Genomic DNA, 15,646 nt, shown 5'->3' with positions numbered 1-15,646 from the left:
GAGATCACAGGAGCAATAAGGTTTGTTGTGTTGTTATTCATCCAAATTAACAATTTATATTCACAAACCAGGAAGGGATCCTAAGGTTTGGCAATTCTTATGTTGTTTGTTTTTTCTGGGTTAAGTTAGAAAGCAAGAACATATTCTGTCATCTTGGTTTCATTCTTTGTCTATTCACCAAACATCTGTGTCCTAGACGCGCTCATTCCCTATTTGCTGAGGGGCCTTTTCGCACATCTAAGCTTTCTAAAGAGTCACCTCATGGTAGTCAAGTTTCTGAAAACAAGTCCCAGTTGAGGAGGCTACGGATCGTTGATCCAGTCTAACACAACAATGCTGTAAGATAGGTGTTGCTCTTTGTCTGCTGGCCTCCAGGACATCAATGGGAAAAGAAAGTCTCAACTTTTCCAAGGCCCTCTTGCTCCAAGCTCAGTTTTCTTTGCACATCCAAAGCCAATGCTTAAATTAGTAAATGCTATCAAGTGCTCTGACATATCAGTGGGGACACAGCTCTAATAAAAAAGATGAGAGAAGGCCAGTGCACCCTCATCCAGCACTTAGCAATGCTGAATGTACTTAATTAATATCAAAGGGGTGAGGGGTGGAAATTCCATGCTCAAGTCTGCTTTAGCAGCATGTGATTTAGAATCCCCCCCCTCTCTCTCCTCTCTCTTGTTGTTGTTGCAGCTAACAGACGTTTCAGAGTGATAAATGGCCTTACACTAATGCCTACGGTCAAGTCCCCTTAGGATACTAAGACAATGTTTAAAAAGAAGTAATTGACATCTGAATGAATAAGTGAATGAGTGCCTTCATCCACAAGCAGAGATTTAAACTTGGCTGTGGTTTGGACTTCCTGTGTTGATTTTGAAACAGTTGATGTTTATTTTGAGAGATTTTTTTTTCTCATAAGATTTCCTAAGAGTCGTAACTCTCTCAAAGCAAATATGAAATTGTTTTTACCAAGCAAACATTCTTGGTTTGTAAAACAAGGATCTCAAATGTTGGTTTTGTTTAGATAAGTGGTGCCCTTCTTTGATAGCTGGCCTCTGTAACTCCATGCTATTAAAGCAGCGAATTCCAGTGAAAACAGGTACTTTTGGGCTAATTAGTCAATCAAGGGCTTGGTCTCCCCTACAGTCTTTCCTTTTCATTTTTTGTTTCTTTTTTGGTGTGCCTCTTTCAAAATGTAGAGTCTTTTCACTTTATGGATTAGCAGAAACAATGCTGTAACTGGATCTATGTTTCCTTCCTGAGGGCTGCTCTTTGAGCCTCCCTGGCTTCTCTGTTCTGTGGGAGGTCCTTCAGAAGGTGACATGTAAGGGCCTGATGGGGTCTGATTGCTTAGAGTAAGAAGAGGCTTCTCACTCTATTCTTTCTGCTGAACTTAAAAAAAAAATAAACCAGCTTAAATTTACATTTGATAATTGAAAAGAAAAAAGTATTTTAAATCTTACACTACAATATACCCAACTTTCTACTAAGAGGAAGTTATAAGGCATGTTTCTATTGTTTCCTCTGGGCTTGTTGGTTCTTTTAGCTATTTATATACAGGAATGAGAAGCAAATCTAAGGCCTTACTCATGCTGTAAAGTGAATTTAACTTTGATCTACAGCCCCGCCTTATTTACTTTTAACAAGCCCATTCTCCTCATACTGTTGGGAAGTGACAGGGGTATATAACATTGGTAGAGGATCCAGTAGAGGCTAGGCAGTTACTTTTCACTGTGTCTGCTATGGTTCTAGTATAGATGGCCAGCAGCACCAGTGGGTACCTTCTTTCCTAGCAGAAGGAACTTAGGGTACAAACAAATTTGCAATTTGCCAGAGCAAATTAGGTAAGCAAAATAGGTAAGATGATATGGGAGAGGTTTAGAAATCAGCCACTACAATTAGTTAGCTGTATTTATTAACATAGCTCATTTATAATAATTTAGACTTCAAAGGGTGGGGTGGATAGCTTAGTTTAAGAGTCAGACGACTACATCTATCTCCTGAGAGTTTAGTAGAAGAGAATTTCTAAGCATTTTAAAGAGAGGTTTGTCAAGCTAGAGATTTACTTTTCTAAAACCATTGACAGCCTTTCTCATCAACTTAAGATCAGGACAGAGTAGGAAGCATCTCCTTATATGGTCCATAGAAACATCACAGTTCAAATTTAGTAAGTGTGTAAAGTTTAGCATTCATCTATCGTCCTAGGTTGAACTTGTCAGTTTCTGGGTTCAACTGTTTTAAGAATAAGTGTTTGGGGGGAGGTTGGCTTGGGGTTGGCTTAGGACATTAGTTTCTTTACATCCTACATACCACAATTTATGGACATAATCCCTGCTCTAGATCTTTGCTAATTTAGATTTCACTCTCTGAGCCATGGATAAAGTATCCTACAAAACTGGCAAAAAGATACCCAAAGCTCTATACAAGCGTGAAGCGCTTCCAAAAGGGGCTGTAACTCTTCTCAGGGGTGGCATTGCTTTTAGTGGTTAGAAATTTACATTTGCCATCTCTGCTATTGTGAATAACGTTGCATAGCAATCCGTTACCTTCAGTGGCTACGTCAGTAAGAACATCTGCTAAGTACACATAGGAGACTACTATCTAGCCATAAAAGAAGGGAATTGTGTCATTCTTGACTTCCTAGGTAAGCCTGGAGAACATTCAGTGAAATAAGCCAAGCATAGGAAGAGAAATCACGTTATAATCCCCCTTTTATGGAGAATCTTGACAAATTGAACTGATAGAAGTAGCAAGGAAAATACCAGTTACCAGAGGTGGGGCTGGCCACTTGCCATTGTTCAAAGGGCACAAAGTTCAACTGGCCAGTAGGAATAAGCTTCAGTGAGCTAGTTCACAAAACAGTTGCTACAATTAATAATAATGACAGATGTTCCAATTTGCTGAAAGATTAGATTTTAAATATTATCACAAAAGGTAGATGACATGATTGATATATTAATTGATTTGATTTGGTCATTCTTCAATAAATACGTATGCTAAAATATCACTTCGTACCATATATATTCTAATATATTCATTTCCTGTAGGTTAAAAATAAAGACCTTTACATTTGGAGTCAAGACGATGTTTGGGATTGGATTTTTCTTTAGAATGCCTAACTCCTTTTCTCAGAATCCTAAACTGACAAAGAGAACCTTTGAGTACCTGTAATGACAAAGGCAGTGAGGGGTCTGGTGGGGTCACCAGCCCAGGTGGTGCCTGTCACACTGACATCATAGGCAGTGTTCTCTACCAAGCCTGTGATGTGAGCTTGCTGTGCATCTCCCGGGACTGTGAGCTGCCGAGACTCGTGCAGTGAATGAGCATCGCTCACATTGATAACAATCTTTGCAAAAAGCCCAGCTTGTGTGGTCCATGACACATGGAAGCTGTCAGGAGTAATATTGCTAAAGATTAGCATGCCCAACTGTGGTTCTGGCTCTGAAGGAAAGGAACATGGGAAGAAACAGAGAGAGAAAGAGAGAGAGATGTTATTGGAGGAAACAGATTTTTGTCAGCATTTTCCATAGAATTTGAATGTCTGTATTTAAGCAAATACTTGCAGAAAAAAAGGAATGTCAGGCAATACTTATGCCTGCATTTACTATGTGACAAAGAAGTTACTGATTTTTTCTGCAATCATTTGTTTATGTTCCTTTAAAGTGTAAAAGCTTTTTAGAGCCATTTGTAAAGGAGAGTTAACCAGTCATCAGAAGTACAGATAGGACTCATATAAAAAGATATTGCGGCTACATTTTCCAGAATCTCTGAGGTCAAGCTATCCCAGGGAAAGACATCTTCATGTAGAGACATCCATCATAAACAGCAACCATTTCCTTTTACCAATAAGATTCACAGAGCATACTTCCCTTCAATGGCCTTGAAAATCTTGTTCTGTAAATAAATATGTGCAGTCTTGTTCACCACAGCTTTGCTAAGATTTGGAGCCATATCTTAGGAATGTCTCTAAATGCCTCAGTGAGATGCTATCCCACTGAGCATTCTTTAGAAAGTGCTTCTAGGGGGTTTTCCTAGTGTTCTTTTGACCTATATGGATGCACAACTAAAGGCTAGTATTCATATCTATGTGGGATTTCTTCAAGGATATTGGAAACTTAAATGCATGCATAATAGGAAAATCCATACCTCACCCCAAATGCTATACAAGTGAAGATGGATTACATTAATAAACGTTTAGTAGATGCAAAAGCTGTAGGAAAACTTGAAGTTAAACACCAAATTCTTTGATTAGGGAGTTTGCTTAATGGAGCCTTTATAAAGAGAAAATTCTGCTGAGGTAGAATTTATCTTGTTTCTTAAATAGTCAGTAATATGAAAAATTCATTTAACATAATAGGCCTTCATAGCTAGTGTTAACTGAGACATATGTGGGGCCAGATTCCTAGTCATTTATTAAGTAATATGAATGTGAAGTGAGTGAAACCAGGTTGATTTTAAAGGGAACCAGTAGCCCTAGAAGACTGAGCTATTGATAGGATTTAGGGTTGGAAAGAGGCAAACTCTTTTTCTAACCTGGGAGTTGTTTTGTTTCAGTTCCAATATTTAGAGATAAGAATAGGCTCCTCTGAGTAAGATTTAACTGTAAGACTCCATGGCAGAGAGGCTCTAAAGTCTCTGAGGATGCAACCCGATCTGGCTCAGAAGCAGCTTACAGTCAGAGCAATGACATGCTTTTTCTTTCCTGTCATTCTGAGGTGCTGATAAGGCTGTAGTTTTTGCTCCCACTTTGGCAGTGTTTTTACAACCACACAGAGGATAAAGTCCTCCAGATGGAACTCAGCTCTTCACCGTCCTCTGCTGTGGAAGGCATCTCTTGAATTAAAGATGCAGTCTATAATTATTCTCATGCTACCGTAAGAAGACTGGCAGTGCCAACACATTCATCATGCAAATGGAGGGAGGGAAGAAGGGAGGCCCTGATTTCTGAGGTTAGCATTATCTTCAGCCAACTCTCAGAGGATATAACCACAGTGCATGGTGAGATATAAGACAAATCCCAGAAAGAGAATGCTAGTTAGGGTTTGATCAGTGTTCCATGCAGGTAAGGGACATTTTTCTCCCACCACTTCTCTCATGAACATTTCTTTGACATGCTGTCTGCTTCCAAGAAAGATAGACATGTTTAAAGATTTAATGCTCTGAGTATTCACCACATGCATTGGAATTTTGACAAGATGATGGATGGGAAGAAAGTTCTGGTGCTTTGAAACAGACAACAGCGGGTGACAGTGCATGCTCGACAGAGTAGATGTCAAAAGAGAGCAGCCTGTCAGGAATCTAGACAAACGAAAATCTCAGAAACAAGATGGACCCTACTGGGTCTTCTCGTGAGATTTTGGTTGTAATATAAGGTCCCTTCTTAGCATTCTAAGGGCAGCAACTAATGTATAAAACCCAGGCAAATGAAAAGAGACTACAGATCATTTTGACCTAAAACAGCATGCAGACATTCCTTTGAATGGGACACAGGCAGGCTTTGATTAGAAGTACCACAGGCAGATGAGAATGGGTGCTATGAGGAAAGATTGTTGAAGAGTGGAGGAAAAGATGGTTTAGGAACTCAAACAAAAGCAAGTCATGTTAACTCAAGACAGAGCAACTCCAGACTGAAATGAGTATATGGGAAGAACATTGAGACTATGAAGGTCTTTTATTTGGGATGAAGTGTATTTTAAAGCTTTAGAGCTTTGATTCGATGGCTACATTAAATTGAGATGGATCTGGTAGAAGCAAAAGGATGAAAAATGGGCAGTAGCTGATTTTTAAAAATGTTGTTCAAAGGGGCCTCAATGGAGACTAAAGAACCCCAAAGCATTTGTGGCTGCATGGACCATCAGGGTCTGAGCATGCTGTCTGCCCATCAGCCTGGGCAGGTAAGTGCTGTGATTAGAAGCCTTTTTTGAGGCTGGAGATGGCAGAGTTTCAGGATGACTGAGGATAGAGTGTACCAATCTTGTTTGGTGATGATCAAGACAACTAACTTCTATAAGAAAGCTATTAAGGGCAAGTTCCCAAGTTCATATTTGTAGCAGAGATGTGGCTAAGAAGAGGGTTGTCTATTAAGTAATAAGATTACATATGAAAGTATCTTCATCAAATTCACCATTATAACTCAAAATTAAAACACAGAAGACTAAGTCCATAAGGTTTTAGACTCTGCCTTTCAGGCAGAAAATTATTCTTTGTTGAAAACCAATTCAAACCAATTACATATGGTCAACTTACTTTTGTCCCCTCTGTGCTATTATACTTTAACACTAATGGACTAGGAACCAAATATTCCTGGCTCTCTTTTTCTAGAGATTATCCTGATAACAATCTAAAACAGCATATAAATGGGGGTCTCCATCAACCATTGGTAGAAGCAGAAGGTAATTTTGATGCTATAATACCAAACCTTTTCTTGGCTTCCCCAGAACATGGACCTTCTAATGTGAACTTTAAGGAAAAACTACATTCCTTACATATTTTTCTAATCTGAAGCATGCTAATTCATCTGAAAAGAGAAGGCATTGCCTTAGATGTGCTAAGAGTGTTGCTTGAGTGGACAAAGCACTCCTCCCTAGTTGAGTCCTTCTCAAGTCACAACAGAAGTCATCTGGCATAGAACACATGTCACAGGATCACATATGCAGAGCAAGAACAGCTTGCTGCCTTTGGAATCACATGTTTCTTATCTGAGAAGGACTATTATTTCCTTTTTTGCTATGTCCCTCTCAGCATTCTAGGCAGGGCACATCTTTTCTTCTACAGCTGGTGTTGAGGTTGAAGTAATGTGGATGGTGTGAGTACCTTTGCTTATCTGATGAGTTAACTAGCTTTGCTCTTTCTTTTCATTTTTTTAGCTGGAGAAAAAAAACAAAGCAAAACATGTCTTTTCTTAAATTGCTAGGCTATTTGGGTATGAGGATGTTCAAGACTCTATTGAGAGATAGCTATTAGGATAATCAAAAACATAAATTTTGATTGGAAGAGACATCTTTGCAAGCCCAGAGCAATTATCATGATGATTTTGAGGGAGGGAGTTCCTTTCTTCAAATTATTTATGACAATCTGGATAAAATTTCATGTGACACTTAGAATGGTCTGCTTATGATAATCAGAAATATGGCTTCATGCAAGTATACCATGTAGGTGGCTGTCGGAAGAAAATTTTGTTAGATGATACTGCAACCCAGCAACCTAGGAAAGATGATAGTCAATGACTTATACCCTGAAATCAAGCTGCTTCATCCTGCTGAGAGAGACTGTGGAGAGAGAGAGAGAGAGTCAGAAACTAGAGAATGCTCATGTACCTGTGGTGGCTGTGGTACTGATGGTTTTGGTACGGATGCTGGGAGCAATTCCAGAGAGGTAGACAATGAAATCAGTACTAGGTGGAAGGCCCGAGATGTGGGCAGTTCGTTCAGCACCAGATATATTATGTTCTGCTGTCTGCAGCAACCTATTAGAATCAATAATTTCGATAGTAAACATGTCGAAGATCCCGTCGGTAGCTGTCCAGGAGAGATTGAAGCTCTCAGGAGTTACATCAGAAACATTTAAGTTTCCAATTTCAGGTTCTTTGGCTGAAAGATGAGAGGGAAGGAGAGAAAAAAGAAACAAATCAAATTATTTAGTTATTTGGCTGTGTTTCAAGGATGAGGTGGTTAAGAGCCATGCCTGAGGAGGAAGGTCTGATAGTTCAGGGTTACAGTGAGACAAAGTAATGCTGTCACTACCAGTTGATGCCAAGGAAAGAGAAAATGGTTTTGTTAAGACAGAAATGAACAAAGGAAGGTATGGCTGTTAGATTTTTTCTCCATTGCATTTGCCACTCATGATCAAGCCTGGCAAGATACCTCAGGACAGCAGATGGGCTGCCTGGCCTCAGTGGAATTGGCTTTATCTTAGCTGGACCTGCCTCTGAGAGCCATGCCTCAGGGTCATTGGCAATCAGTCAAAAGATATGAGGGTTGACAGCTTTTAGGCTCTTGAGCTGCATTCAGGGACCAAGATTATGTGGATTCCTACATCAGCTTTGAGAGAGCCCTTTGCTTTGAGAGAGTGCCTATCTATCTAAATGAGCGCTAAATAATTCTGACAGCATGGGCCTCCCTGGGTGGGACCGCTAGGCTTCTGATTTTGTCACTTGAAAGGATCCACCCACCTCTCAGGGTAACTCTTATTTTTTTCCATACTTTAGATAAGGAACAGCCAGCTGTTCTCATCATCTGTTAAAATAGCATGTTCTCTCTTATGTCTGTGTGGGCCAAGAAGGCCAGTCCTGCAATGGCAGCCAAGACAGCTGAGCCAAACAGTTCAGACAACCCTAAGAAATAATATTTGGCTTGAGAGATGTCCGGCCAGTGCTTTTGCTTTTCTGAGAGGTAGTGATATAGCATGCAGTGTGTGCATGTGCGAGGGGTTTGTGAGGCTAGTACAATCTATGTAGCGAGGGGAAAGACCCCTAATCCCAGATTCACAGATGAATTATAGCCCTTCCCCTCCATGGGCCAACTTTGTCGGAGACAAGAATGTTGCTACCATAAAAAAAAAAGAATACAGATGGCATCCAAACCATGAGATCTGCAGGAAAGATCCGAAGTGGTGGGTGATTGATTGCTCTGCCTTCTGGGACGGAATAGTTTGTGGATGTTAGACAAGAACATCCTGGGGAAAATTCAGAAGAGCCTCCACTGTAATCTCTGGGCAACCTGAGGTCGCTGTCCACACTGTGGTTGCCTATGTTTTATGGGTAGAGCAGTGACAGTTCCCGTAACAAGTGAGGCAAAAATTGCAGTTGTCCTTTTGAATCAAGAGATGGAATGGTTTGGTATGAGACTTTAGTCACAGTTGACTATCTAAAAAAGGGGAGCAGTCTCATGAGAAAAACGCATCAGGGCACACCGTAAAGACGAGCTACAGAAAACAGGGTTAGGGAAAGCTGGTCACTCCGGCAGACTCCCATTGAATGCTTTATAACGGCAGTAGTGTAATGAGTAAACCAGAATGCATCCCCAGTATTGGGATTGGCAGCTTGCTTCAGGGAATAACTCTTGATTCACAGAGCAAAAGGGGGGTGTTAACTCTGTTACATTTATAACCTGGGATATTTCTTGCTCTGAGGGCTCCTGGGTGTCCTGCTAAAGAACAACACTATCTTTGGTATATCATCCATTCAGAATTGTATGATGTTTCCTCTCTTTGATAGACAATTTGATAGTTTGATGTTCTAACCATGACTGAGAGAAATCTGAGAGAATTGCCTACAGGAGCGTAATTCTGTTCTCCTGTTGTGCTCGCTTCATTTCAAAGAATCACCAGTTAAGTGTAAGCGCTGTAGGACACATCTCCACAAGAAATTTTGAAATAATGCAGCATCATTTTCAAACAGTAAAAGAGTCTCTAAAATAAGTGGTCTGTGTGCCATCAAAACTCACAAGTGGGGAAGATGGGCTTTTGATTCTCTGCCAGACTTACAGATGGGAGTTAAAACCAACAGGCTGGTTCTTCGAATAGAGGCCACCATGTAAAGATGTCATTGTGGGGTTGACCAGGTAAACCAAGAGCGTGGGTGTTGGAGGCCCGAAGTGTCAGTATCTTACGTGGCTCATCGCTGCTGTGACCAAGGCATTGGAATGATGGACCTACTCACAGAGAGGGCTCTGAGCATGCATCATGCATAGAAAGGAATCAGCTATGAAAAAGCTAGTTCCCTTGTCATCGGGGAGAGAGAGAGAGAGAGAGAGAGAGAGAGAGAGAGAGAGAGAGAGAGAGAGATATGAAAACCATGAGGACTAAGCATGAGCAGTGGAGATGATACCTGTGGAGACATCAGCAGAGCATTGGTGTTCTAGCCCTGGATCACCCATAGATGGAGACTCTATAAGGGGTATCAGCCTTGAGGCCTGGGATGTCCACAGCTCTGAGGCTCCCAGGTACTGTGAGGTTCTGAGCAGCCTCTACATTGTTGGCCTCCTGCACCTGAATGATAAAGTGCTTATAGGCCAGATCATCTGTGGTCCAGTTGAGTGTAAGGCTGTCCCAGCTGACCTCAGTCACGGACAAGCCTCCCAGTTGAGGGATCTCCTCTGAAGAAGGCAGAGAACTTTCTGTTAGTGCTACAAACCAAGTAAGACAGACAAAATGCCCCACAACCCTACTCCAGAAAAGCAAAAGGGAAGAGAAAGAATGTTTTGTTTGGTTTTGGTAGCTCCCAATCTCTGGGTATTTTTGTATTCAGATTTTTGCTACTCTGGTTATAGTTTTGTTGAAGAATTGAAACAGTAAGAAAAGGAAAATTTGCATCATGCCTCCTTGAAAGGCAGAAGCATGGAAATCTCTGGGAATGCACAGTCAGTGGCTTAAGGCAACCAAAAAAATGTGGGATTGTAGAGGAGGGTAAGGAAGTAGGAGTAGTCAAAAGTGCAGGGTTTGGAGGTCCACAGACCTGGGTTCGAATTCTGCCACAGATATTGACAAGCTGCATCATCTTGGGCATCTTGCTTTCTTTCTGAGCCTCAGTTTTAAATAGAACTGACAGTACCATCTTGTAAGGTTCTATGATTACTTGATATTTATCAACATTTTAATATCATAGACAAGGCACAGAAACTGTCTGATAAATGGCAACATAAAAGATAGAGCCTGTTGATGTGTTTTGGAACATCCTAGTCATGTGGGAAGTCATGCCTCATTTTATTCCTTGTGGTTAAGAATCATCTTGGGACAGGCTACCTACTCTGTATTTGGGCTTCCGAAGAATTCATGTTCCCAAGTTCTGACAGGTGGTCTGGTTTATCTCTGAGCTTCTCTCAACTTTATGATGTTACACAATAGAGTCCTGGCTTAGCTCAAACTCCCCCACCGTTTTAACCCTTGGCATGAAGGATGGCAGCATCACAAAGCAAGGCTATGTGAAATCAACATGCTTACTTTCAATTAAGAGTGAATCTGTGTAGCTTAGTAGACGTGCAAAGAAGGTCCCATTATTAGTTTTGTTTTACTATGTAAGAAGGATCTTCAGTGTGGTCAGTTATTGCTGATTAAGGAACTCTGACTTTGTGGTATGGAAAAATTCACTGCTTGGGATTCAATACAGTCTTGGCTCTAATTGTGTGTGTGTGTGTGTGAGAGAGAGAGAGAGAGAGAGAGAGAGAGAATTTCTATGTATGCAGTTGTGTGCAGGAGGCCAGAGGCTGGCATTAAATCTTTCTCAATCACTCCCAACCTTAGCTTCAGATAGGGTCTCTCACTGAATCTGGAACACACCAATTCAACTGGAATGGCTCTCCAAAAATCCTCTCATTCCCATTTCCTCAGTTAAGATTATAAGTATTTCTACCTCTGTGCACTTATGAGGATCTGAGGATCAAACTCGGGTCCTCAAGCATAAGAGGCAAGCCCCTTAAAAACTGAAATATACCCTTATCCATCTTCTTAAAGCAGAAGTCACCATGGATTAGAAGTTGTAGAAATCCTAGCTTTCTAAAGCATATAATCCTTGTTCCTACATGTCCCAGGATCCTTTGAGGAAGATGTCCCAACCCTGACCCGGGGTTTCTGGGAGGCCCAGGGACACAGGTGCACTTGCTGAGAACTGTTTATCTGCTGCGCAGACGACTTCACCAGAAAATTCCATTTACTAAAGGAGCTGGCAGCTGCAGCAAGGCCTGTAGACTACAAATGGAACTCATCAGCATCCCTAGCCTAGACCACACATCCAAGACAACCTTTGTTTTATCTCAACCCAGTCCAGGAATAAGGCAAAATGATAACCTGGCCAACTTGGGTCAAAAAGATGATCAAAACAATTTTTTTATATTGGATATATATATATATATATATACTTAACAACAATGGGCAAGTTTACTTGGTATATATATAAGCAGGAAAATTGGTCATTTGAATTAGGTAATTTGATGTCATTATCAAAATACAAGGCACATGGAGAGGGGCACAGCATCAAAAGTTTATCACCACAAATTTTACCATTCATTTCATCCTCCTTGGAAGCTAGTCTGGACCTCTTATGAAGAGCATAAAGCTTTTTGTGATAGATGGGACAGCTTATGTCAAGAGTATTTCAAAGACTGAGATGAAGTTCTTTTTCTCTTCAACTTAAATGGAAAACATGGAACTTAAATGTATTGTCCTTTCTTGGATAGGTTCTTACTCTGAGTACACTTCAGAAATGGGCTTAGATGAATTTGGCATAAGATGTCTAGATTTGTTTCCAGACCTGAATAGATTTGACTAGGAATTGGATATTACTTAATGTCTCTGAGAGCAGTAATGAAAAGATTTCTCTAGAAAATTCTATTCTCCTGCACCATAAACCTACTGCCTGTGCTTTGTCTAACCAATGTTGGGTTTACCACTGTGAAGTCTATTCTTGGTTGTCAACTTGACTACATTTGGAATTAACTAAAACCCAAGCAGCTGGTCCTGCTTGTGGGGAATTTTTTTTCTTAATTAAATTATTTGAACTGGGAAGACCCACTTGTAATCCAGATCTTTTGAGGTAGGAAGAACTGCTTTTTAGCTGGGCCACACCTTCTGCTGGTAGTCTTTATGAAACTGGGAACTTTACAAAACACACAGAAGAATGAGGCTTCCTCTCTGCCTGCCTGCTTTCACTCTTGCTGGTAAGTCCATTCGTTTTCTGATGTGAGGGCCTGCTTATTCAGGATTGCCATGCATGCTAAGGACCAGGTGAGACACCCAGCCTCATGGACTGAACAATTACTGGATTCTTAAACTTCCTGTTGGTGGACAGCCATTGTTGGATTAGCTAGACTACAGCCTTAAGCCATTTTAATGAATCACATATATATTCTCATAATAACTCCCATATGTACTCCATAATAAATCTCATATATTCTATATATATTCTATAATTTCCGTTTCTCTAGAGGATCCTGAATAATACAACTACTCACTTAGCTGTTCAACACTGGCTAGATGATGAACATTTTGTCAAGTGCTTTCATTTCTTAGTCCATCCATTGTTCATGGAAAGGTTCTAAAGCAGGGGAGTTAGTTTTAATTCAATGGCAAGTAAAAAAAAAAGGCTCAGAGATGCAAAGCAATATGTCTAGCCAGTAATACAAAATTCTAGTCCAGATATGCTAAGTCACAGACTCATGCTACCCATAAACCATCAGGTAAGACTTACCTATGATGGATTTTTGCTATTCTAGGAGCAGCCAGATTGGCATATATCATATCTCTGGTCCAAGATGGTTGTGTACCTGTGATGCCCTCTACAGCAAGTGATTTAGAGTGATGGGCCCTGACTTTGCCGTGCAGGGTGACTGTGTAGGGAGTACCAGTCCTGAGGCCTAGGATTTCCATGGAGCACAGTCAACCAGGAATGGTAAGGTGGTAGGCCCATTCTGCCTGGCTAGTCTACTGGATTCAAGTGGATGAACTGGTCATAAATCCTGTCTGGTGTGGCCCAGTTCAGTGTAAGAACATCCTATCTAAGCCCAGTCACTGTGAAGTTTCCCAGACCTGGAACCTTCTCTGCATGAGAATACACAGGGACGAAGTTGCTATAAAGGGAACTGCACTCTGGGGTTCAGGTGAGACAGGGTTTGGCTGAAATTGGGATGAGCTCTTTAGTTTGTGTAGACTACGGATGCGTGATTTACTGCAGTACTGAACGCACTCTAATCCTTTGAATTAAAGCCAAGTTTTTCTCTCAGCCTTTGGGAATGGAAGGTAGTTTTTAGAATTGCTCAAAACTTCCATTCTTGATAAACCACTAGGTTTATGGGAAGCTCTTGAGTATTAAAATGAACTGAGTGATTTTATTTTTCATTTACAAATTTTGCCTTCAAGCTTCTTGGATATTCTAATTGAAACATACTTTTCGAGAGAAGTCACCTCTTACTTTTGAAAAAGAAGAGTAGGCAGGGTTTTGTATGAACTGTCTACTAGACTAAGAGCAGGACGTGGCCAAATAAGGGATAAGATATTTGAAAAGAAGCAGAAGTGATTCACCAGTATTGCCCCAACACGGAAGAGTCTAAGTCCCATTGAGAGATGAGATTCCTCTTAAGCAGAGACAGGGATTGGAGAAAAGAAGTGAATGGGTCTAAAATACCTGTCAAGACCTCAACAGAGAGAGGGGCTGTGCTGAAGTCCTGGGTGACCCCTTGAACGGTGATGTAATAGCGGGTGGCTGCTTTGAGCCCAGGTAGGTCCACTGACCTCAGTCCCCCTGGGACTGTGAGGTTCTGGACTGTCTGGGTCATGTCAGCCTCTAGCACCTGAATGAAAAAGTTCTTATAGGCTCCTTCTGGAGCAGTCCAGTTGAGCTTGAGGGCATCCCAGCCCACCTCAGCCACAGTCACCTCTCCCAAACTGGGAGTTTTCCCTAGAGAAGGACAAAGAATGCATTTAAAAGTCATTGTAAGATATAAGAAATCATGAACATAAGGACAGTCTTTATATCCCCTGAAAACATGACATTTGTTAGATAAACATGCTTCATGTAACATTTTAAACCTTGGAAAGAGCAGAAGACGGGTGTAGGGAAATATTTGCTTTCTTAGTTTATCCATTTCAGAGAATTCAGGAATTCATTCTGTGGCTAATTTCCTTTTGACTCTAGCACATAAGCAGCCCTTAGTGTGGGGTCACCATCCTTGGTTTATTTGGACTGTCCCCAATGATGGATTCCATACAGCAGCATTGTGTTGTTTATGTGAAGTGTTAACATGGCCTTGGAACTATGTCACGCGATGGCCTGGCTATCCAGCATTAGACCTCATGGCATTATAGGTTGTGGCTGAACAAGGCCGTTCTAAAATCAATGAAGTATGATTATCCTCAGTCAGTTTCCTGTTGGGAAAAACAGAAGCTTTAGAAATGAAGGAGGAAAGTACCTGTGAAGGTCTCAGCAGAGAGCACTGGTGTTTTATAGCCCCGAGCTACCCCATAAATGGAGACTCTATAAGGAGTGGCAGCCCTGAGGCCTGGGATGTATGCAGTCCGGAGGTTACCAGGTACTGTGAAGTTGTGAGCAGTCTCCACCTTGTTGGCTTCCTGTACCTGAATAACAAAGTACTCATAGGCCAGGTCATCTGCAGTCCAGTTGAGTCTGAGGCCATCCCAGCCGGCCTCGGTCACGGTGAGATTTTCCAGAGAAGGTACTTCTTCTGAACAATGACAGAGACAAGGTCAGTTATACTATTCATCAAATGCTTGCCTTTAAGAACGAGGCAAATCCATTGGCCAAGGCCTGTAGAATCTGAACCAAGACATTGTCCCCGTATGCCCAGCGGTGCTGTCCCCACAAAATGCAATAAATAGGTTAGTATAGCATTGATTTGCCTTTGAACAGTTGAAATTTCTTTTGGAAATATGTTTTCTTGTTTACAAGTGTTCTAGAGAAAACTACTCATCTGCTAATGAAGTTCCATGCCTCAGTTTCCAGTTGGCAAAGTAGTTTTCATTACAAGGAATTAGCCTCAGCTGGTCTTGGGTCTTTTTCCAGAACTCTCAATTTTGCAGATCCCTAGATCTGCTTAGACTTCCTTTCTCTTTGTGCTGCCTTGGCCTCTCCTAGAAGGTCAGTATAGATCAATTTGGACTTTTCAGTTCCTGAGTTTCAGGTCAGTTTTTACAAACCACTTCAGTA

The 15,646-nt window shown here is 41.1% G+C and overlaps 1 protein-coding gene across 4 annotated transcripts in view; it reads right to left on the bottom strand.

Moving 5' to 3' along the window:
- The window catches only part of Tnc (tenascin C), an 83,936-nt gene that overhangs the window by 24,503 nt on the left and 43,787 nt on the right, over positions 1-15,646 (bottom strand). Inside the window, exons 11-14 of one of the 4 annotated variants that reach the window (XM_032902931.1) lie at positions 14,892-15,164; positions 14,108-14,380; positions 7,311-7,583; positions 3,160-3,435 (exon numbers count right to left, since the gene is read on the bottom strand). The exons of 2 other annotated variants lie outside the window; for them this stretch is intronic. In XM_032902931.1, the coding sequence (XP_032758822.1) occupies positions 3,160-3,435; positions 7,311-7,583; positions 14,108-14,380; positions 14,892-15,164 (1,095 nt within the window). The remainder of the gene's footprint in view (positions 1-3,159; positions 3,436-7,310; positions 7,584-14,107; positions 14,381-14,891; positions 15,165-15,646) is intronic. One more of the 4 variants, XM_032902939.1, reaches the window with a different exon arrangement.

Source organism: Rattus rattus, chromosome 1 (assembly GCF_011064425.1).
Source record: "Rattus rattus isolate New Zealand chromosome 1, Rrattus_CSIRO_v1, whole genome shotgun sequence".
In the NCBI taxonomy this organism is placed as follows: domain Eukaryota; kingdom Metazoa; phylum Chordata; class Mammalia; order Rodentia; family Muridae; genus Rattus; species Rattus rattus.
The sequence above is the reverse complement of the archived record's forward strand: the minus strand, read 5'-3'. Positions and strand labels throughout refer to the sequence as shown.